Below are 16,002 nucleotides of genomic sequence, written 5' to 3' on the forward strand. Positions count from 1 at the left end.
TTAAGGAAATATATTTAAAATCAATTTAAGTTGTCTGCAAAAAAACCATTTTTGAAAATAAAAGAATAGTACAGAAAGAGCATTAGAAAAATCTAGTGTTATCAGGACCCGTACGCATAGGTTTTGATTCGTAGGAGTAATTTACTTGGGTTAAGAATTTGAACATAAGTCGCGAAGTGGTATGGGTTTGGGAGAGCCGAGTTAAGTTGTTTAATAATTCATTAGCCAAAATTTTAGGTGATTCCTGGCTTTTTCCTTTGAACTTGAATGGACGAGTCCTGACTTTTCCTCCACTTTAACTTCATGGGGAAGTTCTCTTGTTCTCTTTTTGTTTCTTTTGCTTTTCCTCCATCCTGCGGGACAATACTCGTCCTCCGCCTTCTTTGCAATCAGAGTGTTGGTTAAGAAGAGACGTTTGCGTTTCCGAAACTTGATCTGCAGAAGCAGCAGCCAAATTTAAAGAAAGAGAGAAATGGATGCACAGAATGATGTTAATAGGGGAGAATTCACGTGGAAAATCAGCAACTTCTCCAAGCAAGATGCGAGGAGGGTTTATTCTGAAGTATTCAGAGTTTCTGGTTGCAGATGGTACTTCAACATTCTTTTTATGTTACTCTCTCTCTCTTCACTTTTGTTTTCTTGATGATTGCATGTTCATCGTGTTGCCAAGTGATTAATCTGTCGTGCCCGATCCTTTTTGAGCAGGAGAATTCTGGTATGCCCCAAGGGGAATAGGAACATCACGAACCATTTGTCGCTGTACGTCGATGTCCCTGACTCTTCCACGTTGCCGAACGGGTGGTCGAGAAAAGCCAAGTTCACCTTGAGTGTGATCGATCAAATCAATGATGTTCGCTCTATTAGAATGGGTTTGTTCTTGAATTGAAATAATTTTTCTTGGAATCTCTTCTTTTTAATCTGAGTGTATGATAGGTTTCTCTCTGATTGATTCTACATCTAGATTTTGAGAAATTGGTGTTGTGACTTGAATAAGAAGAGTTCAGATGATAAAAGAATAGGTGAGAAGAAGTGGAAATAGAGATATTGGTCTGAGAGAAATGGGTTTTCTGTATCTCATTTGTTAAACCTCTCAAAGGTGGGTGAGCTTCTAACTTGCGCGTACAACAACCCAACGTTACTGATTAAGGAATTCAACTAGTTAGTTTGTAAGCAACTGGTCCAGTGGATGGAGAAGTTGGGGCTTGACTGCATCTATATGACCATATGTCGGTCCAGCAAATTAAGTTTAAGATGGTTACGTCTGTTGGTGTTGAAAATGTCATGTATTGTCGGTTTCTTTTTGCATGAATTTGGTTGTCTAAGCTGATCATGGGAAGGTGTTTTCTTCTTCTGTTGTTAATATTTTGCTTGTCGTACAATACAACATATCATGATCTGGTGCTAGTAAAGAAATTTTCAAAAATGTGACCCCGTCTCCTGAGTTCTGCAGATACGCAACATGATTACAATGCAAAGAGAGTGACTGGGGTTTCACAAGTTTCATTCCGTTGACTGAGCTTCATGATCGTACTGGGGGATACCTAGTAAATGACACTTTGGTGATTAAAGCTGAAGTTTGCCTCTTAGCAGTTACTCCTACTAAGCCAGTTAGACCAGCTGACTTTGACTCCTATTTTACTGGTCTGAAGGAACTCATTAATGCTGATGAGACTCACGGTGCTAGCGTAGGATCAAGTTCGCGCTACCGAGATGGTGCTTTGACAGCTGAAGTTCCTAGTTTAGAAGAAGTTGAGAAGGCTAAGCAGTCTTTGAAGGAGTGCCTTTCGGATCTCTTTAAATTGAATATGAAAGAGAGGCTATCTGAGGCACTATCAACTTTAAGTGTGGCCAGAACTGGAGTATCGTCAGAGCAACAAATAGCAATTAAGACATTTCGGGCAAATTTCAATGATTTCACTTCCGATTTCTTAACATTTGAGCAGGACAATGCTGAGTTTGAGCTGCAAAATTTGCAAAAGGATCAATTGTTCTCTGCTATGAAGAAATGCCATGGGACTCACCTCTTGTATAAGCAGTTAATGGAGGACCTAACCAAGGAAGACGAAGAGCTCAAGAGAAAGATGGCAGAAGGTAAGTCTAAGAGGGACAAGCTCCTCTCAGACTGGGAGATCTTGTGGGATGAATCCGAAGAAGTGAAGTCGGGCTATGAAGATAAGCAGAAGGAAGTAGCAGAGGCCGAGGAAAAGAAGAGAATAGCTGAGGAACGAATGTCTAGATCAACCACTGCTTGGTCAAATTTGAAGGCCCAATTCTGTTAGAACTTTAAGGTTTCAAATAGGCTATGAGCAATTGTTCACTCTAGTATGGAAACTGTGTTTTAGCCTGATTATTTGTAGGCCAATCTTCGGCAGAACAATTGCTTGGTGTGGCTTATATGGTTGATCCTATATCGTGTTAGTTTAGTCGGCATGAGTGTCAAATAATATACATATATATATATATATATATATATTGTATGTATATATATATATGTATGTATGTCTGTAGAGTCGGAACTCCTTTTTTTATGTCCTCATATGAATTGCGTTGTCTTCGTGCTTTTGCTCTTGGAGCTTGGAAATTCTCACAATTCTGATGCGCTTTCCTGACTATCGTTCTGTCGATATGTGATGATTGAGTTGTCCCTTCACATGAAAACTTCTTGATATGACTCCACATTGGGTGGCTCTAGTGATAAGGATGTTCCGGTATCCACAACTCATTAGGTGGAGCCTATGAATTTCATTACAGTCTTGGAGATCTGTATTGAGAGAGTTTACCCGGTCCTAAGTAGGGGATTTTCCCCTTGTAATTGAGTTAGGAATGAGTAAAAGAGCATACTTCTGATGGTTAGAAGTGTTCATGCACGAAAAGAGTCAGGCAAGTGGCTCTTGTGTTGGGAAGGTTATCACTAATTACAAAAGAAAAACAATTGAGCTAGTCTCATTAAAATACAAAGATTTGCTCCTCTACGTGTTATATCTATGTTTTTTTAAATTTGTTTTTTTGGGTAAAAAATATATCTATGTTTGTTTTATTATGATTGTTTCTATTATGGTTGACATGATAAGTGTAGAGGAACCCGAACCTAGGTGTACACCACCAACTAGCAACGTCCTCATTATTGAAGAAGGAATTTTCAACGTGTGCTTATCATTGACAAAGATACAAGATCCAATGATCAACCGTCGATTTTGTCCGACAGATCTGTTCATGCGGAACAAGTTTGTACTTAACTTTGAAAATGCCCCATCAATCCTCCTTGTGCTATGGATTTGATTTTGTTTTAAATATTTATGTTTTGTTTGATTTGCTTTATCATGAAGACTATGTACTTTTACATCCTTTTAAGTAATAAATACAATTTTATTTTGACCAATAAAAAATTTGTGCAAACAAATGGCAATGACGAACATTTTGAGTTATGATAAAATTCAAGGCATGATGAAATTTATTCTATTCCACATTTGGCATTTGCTTAAAATAGGATAAAGGCATATATAAAAGAGATATAACTCAAATAAAATTATCTCATGGGAGATGGGAGATAAAGGTAGATAAGATTTTTTATATCCATAATAAGAAAATTATTTTTCTTGAGTAATAAATTTCTTAAATTAATGAAATTAAAATTAAAATTTCAATATAAATTTATTTAATTATTAATATAATAAATTCAAAATAACAAAAATAACAATTTAGTTTTTTTTTAATTTAATCTTATTTTTTATTTATATAGTCAAATTTAATTCTATATTATAAAATAAATTAATATAAAATTTTATTTATATTTATATTTATTATATGTTTAGGTATTTTAGCATTTTAGTTATATTAGTATAGTTTACTATTTAATAGGATTTTGAAAGGGAAAAAAAAAAAAAAGTAAAAAAGAGAGAACAATTCTAAAAAAAAATAAAAAAAAATAAAAGTCGTAAGAGATTTTTACCATTTCCATTTATGAACTTTTACATTCATTTACACTGATTTGCCATTTACACCAAACAATGTAAATAATATAATATGAATATATTCAACTTTATTATTGCAATTCATCAAACAGTGGATAAGATATAACAAAATCTCTATTTCATATCATATTCTATCTAGTCTTATTTGGATTGGGAATCAAGATGACCGAACGTCCCTTTAGGGTTTGGTTGTGGGGTAAAAACATAATGATATATCCGTAGTTCTCTGGAAAAGGGCTTTTGCTATTTGGCTTTTCATCAAGTCCCTAATTGATCCATATGGTTTTTCTTTTTCGTGTTTTTCGGCACAACACAATCGTTGGGTTGGGAACTTTGGAGTTTAGAACTGCATAATCAAATGCAATCGGGTTCTTATTTCGTTTTATGATATTTACTTTGTTTAACGAGGAAAATGAAGGACCTAAAACACAATCTTTAACTATGGGGCCTTTTAGAGGTTTTGTCCAAAGTAAACTTTTAGTGAGTCATAAATTTATACCAAGCTAGAAATAGACTTGAGTTATATATTAAATATATTTTTATATATAAATCATAAATAAATAATAATAAAAATATAGAATTAATACACGAAAAATATTAAATATACATTCATTATTTTAATTTGTTACAATAATACACAAAACTTAGAGGAAAAAACATTGTTTAAAGAAAAATGCTGAAATTATATTTTTAAATTTATTTATTTATCATATATAGCATTTTATTACTTCTTTCATAGTAAAAAACTTTTTAAAAAATAAAAATTCTAAAAAATAAAACTGAAAAAAAAAAAAAGACCCAATGCGTGTATATTTATAGCAATTTTATTATTTCTTTTGTGTATATTTATATTTTGACTTCTCAAGTATTAGAAATTTTCCGTGCGTGTCGAGGATCAGTAACCATCACAGCGGCATTCAACGAGGGCCGCAAATCGATGACGATATGGAGTCTATTTGAATGAACTTTTATTATGAAGACTTTTTAGGAGGATGAGAACTTTCTTATAACATAAAATTGTAAAATTGTACAACTAAGAAAACTAGATTGTTTGAATCATGATCCTGGGCAATTCAAATGAAACCGTAATATCTTACGAGTTTTGAAGAGTGAGAAAAGAAAATACAAGGAGTTCTGAAACAGGTGTTTTGTGATTATTTGGAAGCTCTTGACAGGTAAGAATTTTCTTGAACAACCATGGCAAGACTCTTTTGGAGAGATCAAATCCATTGATTCATATAAGAGGATTTAAAAGTAGGGTAGCGAAACTCCCATCTTGTGTAAGCAGTTGATGGAGGACATCACGAGAGAGAGAGAGAGAGAGAGCTCACAACAAAGATGGTGAAAGCGAACTGTAGGAAGGACAAGCTCCTCTCGGATAGGGAGATTTTGTCGGTCGAGTCGGAAGAAGCAAAGCTAGTCTATTATTACATGGAGCAGAAGATAGTATCGAAGGCTGAACAAAAGATGAGAGTAGCCGAGAAAAGAATGTCCAGACCAACCACAGCTCGGTCTGACTCGAGGGCTCTATTTTGTTAAAAAATTTTAGTGGTCATTTGTTTTCAAGTATATGAAACTGTGTTCTGACAAAATTATTACTGGATTATGTTAATTTGAATAGAATATTAGACCAAATATCTGCTTCGTTAGTCAGTTTCTAATTATCTTTAGATGAATTGCGGGGTCCGTGCAAATATTTTGCTCTTCTGAACAGAGTGCTCTATTTCTTTAGGTATTAATGTTTAGGAACTTGGGAACATAGTGCTCTATTTCTTTGGGTGTTAACGTTATGGAACTTCATCATTGGGGTCAGATTCATCTAATCAAATTATCATATATGCTCCTCTTATTTTAATGGGTTTCAAACTCATTTGATCAACTAATTGTAGTAAAGAGGTAATAGTTACTGATATATTTGCTAAAAGATGATTTAATTGGATATATAACCCATTAATAAAAGGTTAATATCACGAAAAATCCCAAAGTGGTACATCCGAGACAATTTTTTGACCCAAAAAAAAAATCAAACTAGTACATATGTGATAAATTTACCTCAATTAGTTTTTGTTAAATTGGATTAATATACCATACCATAAGTTGGTATGCCTGTGACAAGTTGAGGGTAAAACTCAAAATTGGTATACATGTCAACTATCTTGTCTCATCTAACTCAACAATTTGCCAGTAAAATTAATAGATGTACTAGTTTAAGATTTTTGATGATAAAATTTTGGATAAATTTGTCAAAAATATATTAGTTTGGGATTTTTCATGATATTAACCCATAATTAGATGAAAAGTTCTCCCATTTTCATTATAATTTATTGATTAAAGTGCGAAAAATCCAATGCCTTTTTGCTTTGTTGCATTTAGGTTAGATGTATCTTATTGGTTACCTTATTTTGTAAAATGTTTGTAGATTGAATGAATAATACTGGATAAAAGATGCTCATTAACATGGGAATTTCTTAATTTCTTGGCAATAAACCACGAAAGTTTACAGGGCCTCCATCTTCGGGGAAAATTTTCTTTTATATTAATAGATTACTAGATTTGATTTGATAATTGACTGAGTTGGGATAACGGGCCATAGCTAGCAAATGTTGCGCTAGAAAGTCCCACCTTTTTGAAATATAAAATATACTGAAATTGATCGATGGCAACAGGATTTATTTATTATCAAATAGAAATAAACCAATTTAATACTCCATTCGTGTCCTTTGAAGATACAATAAGGAAAATTCTAATTTTTGCCTCTGTATTTTCACATTTTTTTTTTTTTTTTTTTTATAATCAAGCCCCTATACTTTTTAATTTGTTCAATTAGGTGGGGCCTCGGCTTTGCTAGATCGGTGAGATTGAGCCTCGCTTGACACCGGCGAGCTTGAGTCTCGTTGACGACTGGCGAGGCTCAAGCTCGTTGGCGTCGGGTGGGGCCTTGGCCTTGCTGGATCGGTGAGATCGAGCCTTGCTTGACGCCGGCGAGCTTGATCTCGCTTGTGGTCGGTCGCCGGCCGTTGTTGTGGCTGGCGGCTGACCGAAGAAGAAGAAAAAAGAAAAGAGAAAAATGAAAAAATAATTATTAAAAATTAAAAATTTTATTTAAAAAAATAAAAATAATTTAAAATTATATGTAAAAAAATTAAAAATTCGATTTTTTAAAAATGTTTTAAAAATTTTGCATTAAACTTGTATTGCATAAAAATTGTTAAAAAATTTGTATTGCATAAAAATGTTTTAACAATTTTTTTTAATAAAAAAATTCATAAAAATGAGCTTTTTAGGTTTAGTTAACTTTTTTCATATTACAGTTTTTAGTTATTCAATGGTTTGTTCACTTCAAATAAGAGAAGTATGTGCATAGTTTAACTTTTTATAAATATTTCAATTTATAGGTTTTTAAACTTTTTTTTATTATATTTACTATTTTTTTAATTTAATTTGAAGTTTTAATCCAATTAGCATATAGTAGAAGTGGGTTTTCCTAGAATATTAATATGTTTTGGCAATATAGGTCAGGTCGAGTATGGGTCACTTAATTTACACTACAAGAATATGGGTCAAAATGGGTTAAATGGGTCAAATATGGGTCGACCCATTTTCGACTCGACCCATATCCGACCCGACCCACCCATTTGCCACTTGGTTGTCCCACAATGAAAAGATATGAGTGATTATGGACAAGAATTGTCATTAGTCAATGGTTGTAATTTTTAAATTTTTAAAATTATAAATTTATAAGTTCTTAGGCGTCTTATAACCTTTGAAAGGATGTATTTTTCTAGAAGTTATAAAATTCAAAACAAAAAATAAAAATGATTATTTCTTTTTGTCCAAATTTACACTTTGCCTTTTGAAATAGTATATTTGTTCACACAAATAATTCCCTTTTTGAAAGGAAATATATTTGTTCAAAAAGGGATCTTGTATAATAATCACAACATTTCAAAGGAAATGTTGTAACTGTTTTAAAACACTGCTATAAATTCGTTGTTTCCTTCTCAATATTTTACTTCTCAATTTTCTTCTTTCTTAAAAGAGTACAATCATTAATTTCAATCGTTTCTCTTTTCAGAGTTCTAGGAAATACTAGAGTTGTTATTTTGTTTTGTTTGAGATTTTGTTGTATCTTGGATGATTTTTGCTAATAACCATCAACAACATTGCGCAACAAATAATTCCTCAAAGATAATATATTCATGCCTCAAGTGTAATTCCAATATTCCCAATCCTCTTTCTTACCAACAATTTTAAGGAATTATTTGTTCAACGATAGAGTCAGAGTCCATCAAAGTTATAAATCAAGACATGATTACAATGGCCCGTTTTGATGGTAACGACTTTGCTTGTTGGATAGACAAGATAATGTTTTTTTCTCATTGCCTTGAAGATTTCTTACATATGGATCCTAATTTGATGCCTATAGAGGATCCAAAGCCTACCATTGAAGGATGATGATCCAATGTAGTAGCCATTGAAAGGGTCAATAAGGAGAAGAAAAAATGTGAAGAGGTTGAATTGCTTTGTTGTGGGCATATTCTAAACACATTGTCTGATCGTTTGTACGGGTTATTCACCGAGATAAAAACTGTCAAATACATTTGGAATGCACTCGAATTCAAATACAAGATAGATAAGCAAGGTACCAATGGGTATTTGTTGATACTAAAACCTTGTTAGAACAAGTCCATGAATTGTTGGTGCTTGTCAATGAAATTTGAGCCCTCAAGATTGACATTTGAGAATCCTTTCAAGTTGAAGTAGTTATCGTAAAATTGCCTCCAAGTTGGAATAATTGGGAAAGGATGCTGCACATGTCAAAGGATATCACTTTGGATGGAAGTTTGAAACATCTTCAAATTGAGGAAAAGGGGTATAAACAAAAAGAAAATATAGATTATTTTGATACATATGCTCTTGTAGCATGTATAACATCTATTCGAATTTTTTTGTTTTAGCATCCATTTATGATCTTTGTGTTCATCAAATTGATATCAAAACTTCATTTTTAAAAGGAGATTTAAATGAGAAAATTTACATCGAATAATCAAAGTGTTTTGTTCTTCTTGCAAATGAAAGGAAAATATGTAAATTGGTCAAATCTCGGGAGAATTACCAAAAAGTCCTAAACCTATTGCAATTGTGCCAATTTAGTCCTAAACCTTTTATAAATGTGCCAATTCAGTCCTTCCGGCCAAAATTGGCGGGCGGAGTTGACGTGGACCCGGCCGGAGACAGCTGGCCGGCGAACCAATTTTTAATAATTTTTTAATTTTTTTCGAATTTTTATTTTTATTTTTACCTCCTTCTTCTTCCTCTGGCCGGCCCGCGCCGAGGCGAGGGCGGCGAGGCGACCTCGCCCGGCCAATGCTGGCGAGCCTCGCCCGGCCGACGGCGAGGGCGCGTCGCCCGGCCAAGCGGCTCGGCCTCGCCCAGCCATGGCGGCGAGCCTTGCCGGATACGGGTTACGGCCTTGCTAGTGGCCGGCGAGGCCGCCGTCGCCCGGATCCGGCGAGGCTCGCCATGGCCATGGGCGAGGCCGAGCCTCGCCGTCGCTGGGTGAGGTTCGCCCTCGCTTGCCATTGGCGGCGAGCCTCGCCCGGCGACGGCGAGGCCGCCGTCGCTAGATCTGGCGAGGCTCGACCTCGCCATGGCTGGCGAGGCTCGCCCCGCCCGCTGGCGCGGCGAGCCTCGCCCGGCGACGGCGAGGCCGCCGTCGCCCGAGATCGGCGAGGCTTGACCTCGCCATGGCTGGGCGAGGCCGAGCCTTGCCCAGGCCGGGCGACGGCGGCCTCGCCGTGGGCGGGCGAGGCCGAGCCTCGCCTTGGCTAGGCGACGGCGGCCTCGCCGTCGTTGGGCGAGGCTCGCCTTCACCGGTGGGCGCGGGGCGAGCCTCGCCGGTGGCCGGCGAGGTCGGCCTCGCCGGCCCTCGCCTGGCCGGCGCCGGCCGGCGGAGGAAGAAGAAGGAGGTAAAAATAAAAATAAAAAATTCGAAAAAAAAAATAAAAAATTCGAAAAAAAAAAAATTAAAAATTATTAAAAAATTGGTTCGTAGGCCCGGTGTCTCGGCCGGCGTCCCATCCCGCTCCGGCCCGGCCAATTTTGGCCGGAAGGACTGAATTGACACATTTATAAAAGGTTTAGGACTAAATTAGCAAAAAAAAAAAAAGTTTAGGACTGAATTGGCACAATTGCAATAGGTTTATGACTTTTTGGTAATTCTCCCGTCAAATCTCTTTATGAGCTTACGCAAGCATCTAAGTAGTGGCATGACAAATATGACTCGATTATATTATCAAATGGTTTCAAACATAATAGTATTAATAATTGTATTTATTCTAACTTCATTAAAGACTATGGTGTTTTTGTCACATCCCGAATTTTATAGTTTAGGGAAAATGACATGGCCGTCATATACCAAAGGACATAGGATAAAACCAAAAAAACCAACACAAAGTTGCTATCAATATAGATACACACACATCTATATTTCTAATAAAAAGGGAGTCGGTTGTAGGATTAGAGTTTTTAAAGTCCATCAAGAATTACCGTGACGACAAAATTTAAGATTACACTAATTTAGTTGTCAGTACAAAAATATTTTCGAAAATGTTGTTAAATTTGTATCACTGCATATCGGCAACATTAGATGCGTTTCGGCCAAGGATAACCACTAAGATTAACTAAATGCGTTTCGCAGATAAAGCGTCGACATTCATTGCATTTAACGCCTAAGCAAAAAGAATTCCGTACAAAATTTTATACTAAAATAAAAGTAGAAAGGGGATGCTACTAGAACTATGGTGGCAATCCATGTAAGCAGATCATGTTTGTGTTGTGTCGACATAAGGGTATACTGCAAAGCCAGTCAACTCAAATACAATTATTGTCTCAATCTCTTTGACACAAACTTGATCAAAAGATTAACCAGTTGACACAACACTAACTCATGTTGCATGATTAAATATCAGGTTGATGAGCAACACAAGTATATGACCTGTCATGACATGGGATTAACTCACTCACATGAAATCAACCCACCAACATGACACAAAATATCCTCAAATTTTCACAGAATCTATTTGCCTATTGCAATAATTCATCAATAAATTATCATCATATCAAATTAAAAAACGTGGAAATAGCCAATGGAATTCATTGTTTTAAAATGTTAATTGTGAAGAGTGTGAAGGAATATTATTTTAGTTAATCGTGTCTAAATGAGTCCCATACAATTCATTTTTTCAACTCCACCAACCCGTTAATTTGAATGGGCTATAGGGGTCAATTGCATTGTTTGGTGGGTTGGACTCGCATATGACAATAAGTCGCGTCTCAAGGTCGACTCGAAATTGACCCTGGGCACAATTAGTCTCGATCCACACTTGCTAATTTTGTTAGAGATAACAAGGAAATATCCCTATATTAGAGATAATTAGGTTATTTCCATTGATTTTCTATATCTCCCGTCATCATGCATATATCTAGGATTTTCTCCATTTTTTTTTTTTTTTACAATGCATATCTTTAATTGATTATCTTGTTACTTAGATGATATTCTAATAAAATCTATTCATGTGCTGCATCATTATGAGACATACAAAAATATAGGTAAAATTATCAAAAAAATTCTAAACTTATTGTATTAATACCAGTTTAATCCTAAATTTTTGATTCAATTAGACCAATTTAATCATAATCTTTTTCATTGATACCAATTGAGTCATCCGGCCAATTTAGGTAGGAATTTATTGACGTGGATGCTGGTCATCTTATGTGGCAATTCTAGCATTGTGGATATTTTTAAATTTTATTTATTTATATTTATTTATTAATTATTTATTGTTTTTTCATTTTTTTTTTCCTTCTCTTTTTTTTTTTCTTTCTCTTTTTTTGTTTTTTGTTTTTTCCTTTTTCCCCTTCGTCAGTTGCCAGCCTCATTGATTTGAATCACCCAGCCAACCTTTGGCAAGGGCTAGATGAGATCGCCCACAATAGATTAGTCGTCACCTTGCCAAGGCCTCGCCCAAGGCTGATGAGTGGTCACCTTCCCTTGCCATCATTGGCAAACAACGACCTCCACGACCATCATCGAAGCCGGCAATTGGCAGAGGGAAATAAGGGAAAAATAAAGAAGGGAAAGGAAAGAAAAATAAAAGGAACAAAAAGAAGAAAAAGAGAAGAAAGAAAATGAGAAAGAAAATAATAAAATAATGAAAAATTCGAAAAAATTATTAAAAATTAAATAAAGTGTCCATTTCAACACTAGCTATCCCATGTGAGATAGTCAGCATTCAAGTTAGCAATTTTTAGCTTAAATTGGCCGGTGGACTTAATTTGCACATATATGAAAATGTTTAGGATTAATTTAGCTAAATTGAAAGTTTAGAATTATATTGATACCAATATAATAGGTTTATGATTTTTGTTATACTTTTCCCTAAAACTATACAGGTTTTATACAATTAATTTTTCCACAATAATCTTATCTTGATATTTTCTGGAATCGTATTAAAGTGTAGCGTTAGATTTTTTCATCAAATAAAACTCATTGGCTTTTGATATGCCAACGAAAAGTGCGAATGATACGCTTTTTTTCCTCTGAAGCTGAGTAAACCACTCCCGATTTTTCTTCTTTTTAACTTTACGGGGGCGTTTTTCTAGTGAAGAAGGGTTTCCTTCTATTAAAGCCTGAGACCTGCGACATACCGTCACCTTGAAGTGAAGTCCAAGAGTCAACAACGTTCGACACAGTTACTCATGTGGAGTACCGCATAAATCCCAACTCCTGCAATGTAAGAAGCTCTCCTCCTTCTCCTCCTTCGCAATTTGAGTGTCGTCTAAGAAGTAACGTCCGTGTTGTTTGCAAAAGTTGATCGTGCAGAAGTAGCAGTCCAATGAAAACAATGGATGCACAAAATGATATTAATCGGGGAAAATTCACGTGGAAAATCAGCTACTTCACTGAGCAGGATGCGAAAATGCTTTACTCTGAAGCATTCACAGTTTCTAGTTGTAAATGGTATTTCAATTTTTTTATTTTTTAGTTTTCTGTTTTTGCGTTGTTTCAAGTGATTCTTGCGTCTTCCGATACTTTTTGAGCAGGAGAATTCTGGTATACCCCAAAGGGAATGGCTCGGACCATTTGTCGCTTTTTCTCGGTGTCCCTGATTCTGCGACGTTGCCGTGCGGGTGGACCAGAGCTGCCAAGTTCAGCTTGGGTGTGATTGATCAAGTCAATGATGTTCCCTCTATTAGAAGGGGTTTGTTCTTGAATTCGATTGATTTTTTTTTTTTAATTTTATTTTGGAATCTCTCTCGCTCTTTTTTTTTTTTTTAATGTGAACTTCTAATAGGTTTCTCTCTGATTGATTGTGCACTTTTAGATTTTAAAAGAATTCGGTGTTATGACATGACTGAGAGGAAGAGTTTTAGATGATAAAAGAATAGGCGATAAGAAGTGCAAATATGGAGCTGAGGGAGAAAATAGTTTTTCGGTATCTCACTCGATAGACCTCTCAAAGGCGGTTGTTACTGATTAAGGAATTTAGCAAGTTAAGTTTGTAAGCCACTGGTCCAGTAGATGGAGGAGTTGAGATTTGACTGCATCTAATATGATCTCTATGTTGGTCCACAAAAAAGGGAGGAGCCACAGTCTAGCTTCTAGGATAGTTACGTCCAGAGGTCTTAAAACTGTCGTGCATTGTCAGTTTCATTTTTGTATGAATTTGGTTGCTTAAGCTGATCATGGGGAGGTGTTTGGTTCTTCTGTTGCTAATATTTTGCTTGACGAACAATACAAAATTCTAGTTCTTGACGGTCTCCAATGTTTCTTACACATAACATGCTCTGGTGTTGAAAATAAGTTGTTGAATTTGTCACCCTGTCTCCTGAATTCTGCAGAGGGGCAAAATGGTTTCACTGCAAGAGAGAAAAACTGGGGTTTCACAAGTTTCATTCCATTGACCGAGCTTCATAACTGTACTGGGAGATGCCTAGCAAATGACACTTTGGTGATTAAAGCTGAAGTTTGCATCTTGACGGTTACTTCTCCGGTGAACATTCAGCCAGCTAGACCAACTGATAAGTTTGACTCCTATTTTACTGGTCTGCATGAATTTGTCAATGGTGCTGAGACTCATGGCGTTAGAGTAGGAGCAAGTTCGTGCAAACCAAGATGGTGCTTTGACGGCTGAAATTCGTAGCTTAGAAGAAGTTGAGAAGGCTAAGCAGTCGTTGAAGGAATGCCTTTCGGATCTCTTTAAATTGATTATGAAAGAGAGGCTATCTGAAGGCACTATTGACTTTAAGCTTGGCCAGAATTGGATTATCATCGGAGCAAAAGATAGCAATTGACACATTTCAGGAAAATCATCCGACTTCTTAGCGTTTGAGCAGGACAATGCTGAGTTTGAGCTGCATGAACTTCAAAGGGATCAAAGGTTCTCTGCTATGAAGAAGAGCCAGGAGACTCACATCTTGTATAAGCAGTTAATGGATGACCTCATCAAGGAAGAGAAAGAGCTCAAGAGAAAGACATGGGAAGTGAAGTCTAGGAAGGACAAGCTTCTCTCAGACTGGGAGATTTTGCTGGTCGAGTCTGAAGAAGCGAAGTTGGTCTAAAAAGATGAGCAGAAGAAAGTAGCAGAGGCTGAGGAAAAGAAGAGAATAGGAGAAGAAAGAATGTCTAGATCAACCACTGCTTGGTCAAATTTGAAGGCCCAAGTCTCTTATAACTTTAAGATTACAAATAGGCTATGAGCAATTGGTCGCTTAAGTATGGAAACTGCGTTTTAGCTTGACTTTTTGTTGGCCAATTTTCAGCAAAACAACTGCTTAGAGTGGGTTATGTGGCTGATCTTATGTTTGGATAATCTTAATATGGATTGCGTTGTTATCTTTGTTCTTTGTTCCTTCACATAAAACCTTCTTGGTATGACTCCACATTGGGTGGCTCTAGCGATAAGGATGTTCTTATACACCTCTCATAAGGCAGAGCCTATGGATTTTAATTATAGTCTCGTGGATTTGTGTTAGGAGAGTTTACCCTGTCCTAAGTAAGGGATTGTCCCCTTGCAATTGAGTTTGGAATCACAAAACAAGTATACAACTGGTAATTACGAGTGTTCCAACAAGGAAAGAGCCACAAACAAGTGTTGGGGACGTTATCGGCAATTATAGAAGAAAAACAATTGACGCTTTCAATTTCTCCAAACGAACAAAAATGAAAGAAATTTTAGTTTTGGTCGTGAGGTCCAGAACATAATGCTATATCCACAGTTCTCTGGAAAAAAGGGCTTTTCCATGGATTTTCTTGTTGGTGTTTTTGGGCACAAAACAATTGTTGGGTTAGGAACTTTTGAGTTTGGAACTGCATATAATCAAATGCACTCGGGCTCTCGTTTCATTGGGCGATGTTCACTTTGTTTAACGAGAATAATAAATGACCTAAAACACAATCTTGCCTCTAAGGGGCCTCTTATTCTTAGAGGTTTTGGCCAAAGTAAACTTTTGTATCTAAGCTAGGAGTAGACTCGAACCATAAATTCATATCCAATGTAAAATCATAGTATACATAACAGTGGCATTCGACCAGTGATGCAAACCGATGACACCATAGAGTATTTTGAATGAACTTCTATTATGAGGAGGACTTCTAAGGAAGATGAGAACTTTCTTGTAACATATGCTTGTAGAATTGTAAAACTAAGAGAAGTAGATGGTTGGAAAGATGATCCTGGGAAATTAATATGAAACCACCACGTTTTCGAGTTTTGAAGAATGAGTGAAGAATGAGACAAGGCATTCTCACACAAAACATTTTTTATTATTTGGAAACCCTTGATAGGGAAGAGTTTTCTTTAACAGCCATGGCTCGGCTCTTTCTGAGGGATTAAATCCGTTAATTCATATTAAGAGGATTTAAAACTAGGGCGGCGAAACTCCCATCTTGTATAAATAGTTGATGGAGGATATTACCAAGGAAAAGAGAGAGAGAGAGAGAGAGAGAGAGAGAGCTCACAAGAAAGAT

At 36.1% G+C, this 16,002-nt stretch overlaps 2 protein-coding genes across 2 annotated transcripts; both read left to right on the forward strand.

Annotated features, from left to right (window-relative positions):
- The first annotated feature begins 472 nt into the window (after positions 1-472).
- On the forward strand, positions 473-2,423 carry LOC104425539 (MATH domain and coiled-coil domain-containing protein At3g58270). The gene is made up of 3 exons (XM_039305216.1): positions 473-588; positions 706-869; positions 1,462-2,423. Exons 1-3 carry the CDS (start codon positions 473-475, stop codon positions 2,277-2,279), a joined length of 1,098 nt encoding a protein of 365 aa, XP_039161150.1. The 3' UTR covers positions 2,280-2,423.
- Positions 2,424-12,877: 10,454 nt separating this feature from the next.
- LOC104427533 (MATH domain and coiled-coil domain-containing protein At3g58250-like) lies at positions 12,878-14,594 on the forward strand. The gene is made up of 4 exons (XM_010040614.2): positions 12,878-12,993; positions 13,077-13,234; positions 13,875-14,132; positions 14,338-14,594. The coding sequence occupies exons 1-4, from the start codon at positions 12,878-12,880 to the stop codon at positions 14,592-14,594; spliced, it is 789 nt and encodes a 262-aa protein (XP_010038916.2).
- The last annotated feature ends 1,408 nt before the right edge of the window (positions 14,595-16,002 follow it).

This window comes from Eucalyptus grandis, chromosome 11 (assembly GCF_016545825.1).
Source record: "Eucalyptus grandis isolate ANBG69807.140 chromosome 11, ASM1654582v1, whole genome shotgun sequence".
NCBI classification, from domain to species: Eukaryota; Viridiplantae; Streptophyta; class Magnoliopsida; order Myrtales; family Myrtaceae; genus Eucalyptus; species Eucalyptus grandis.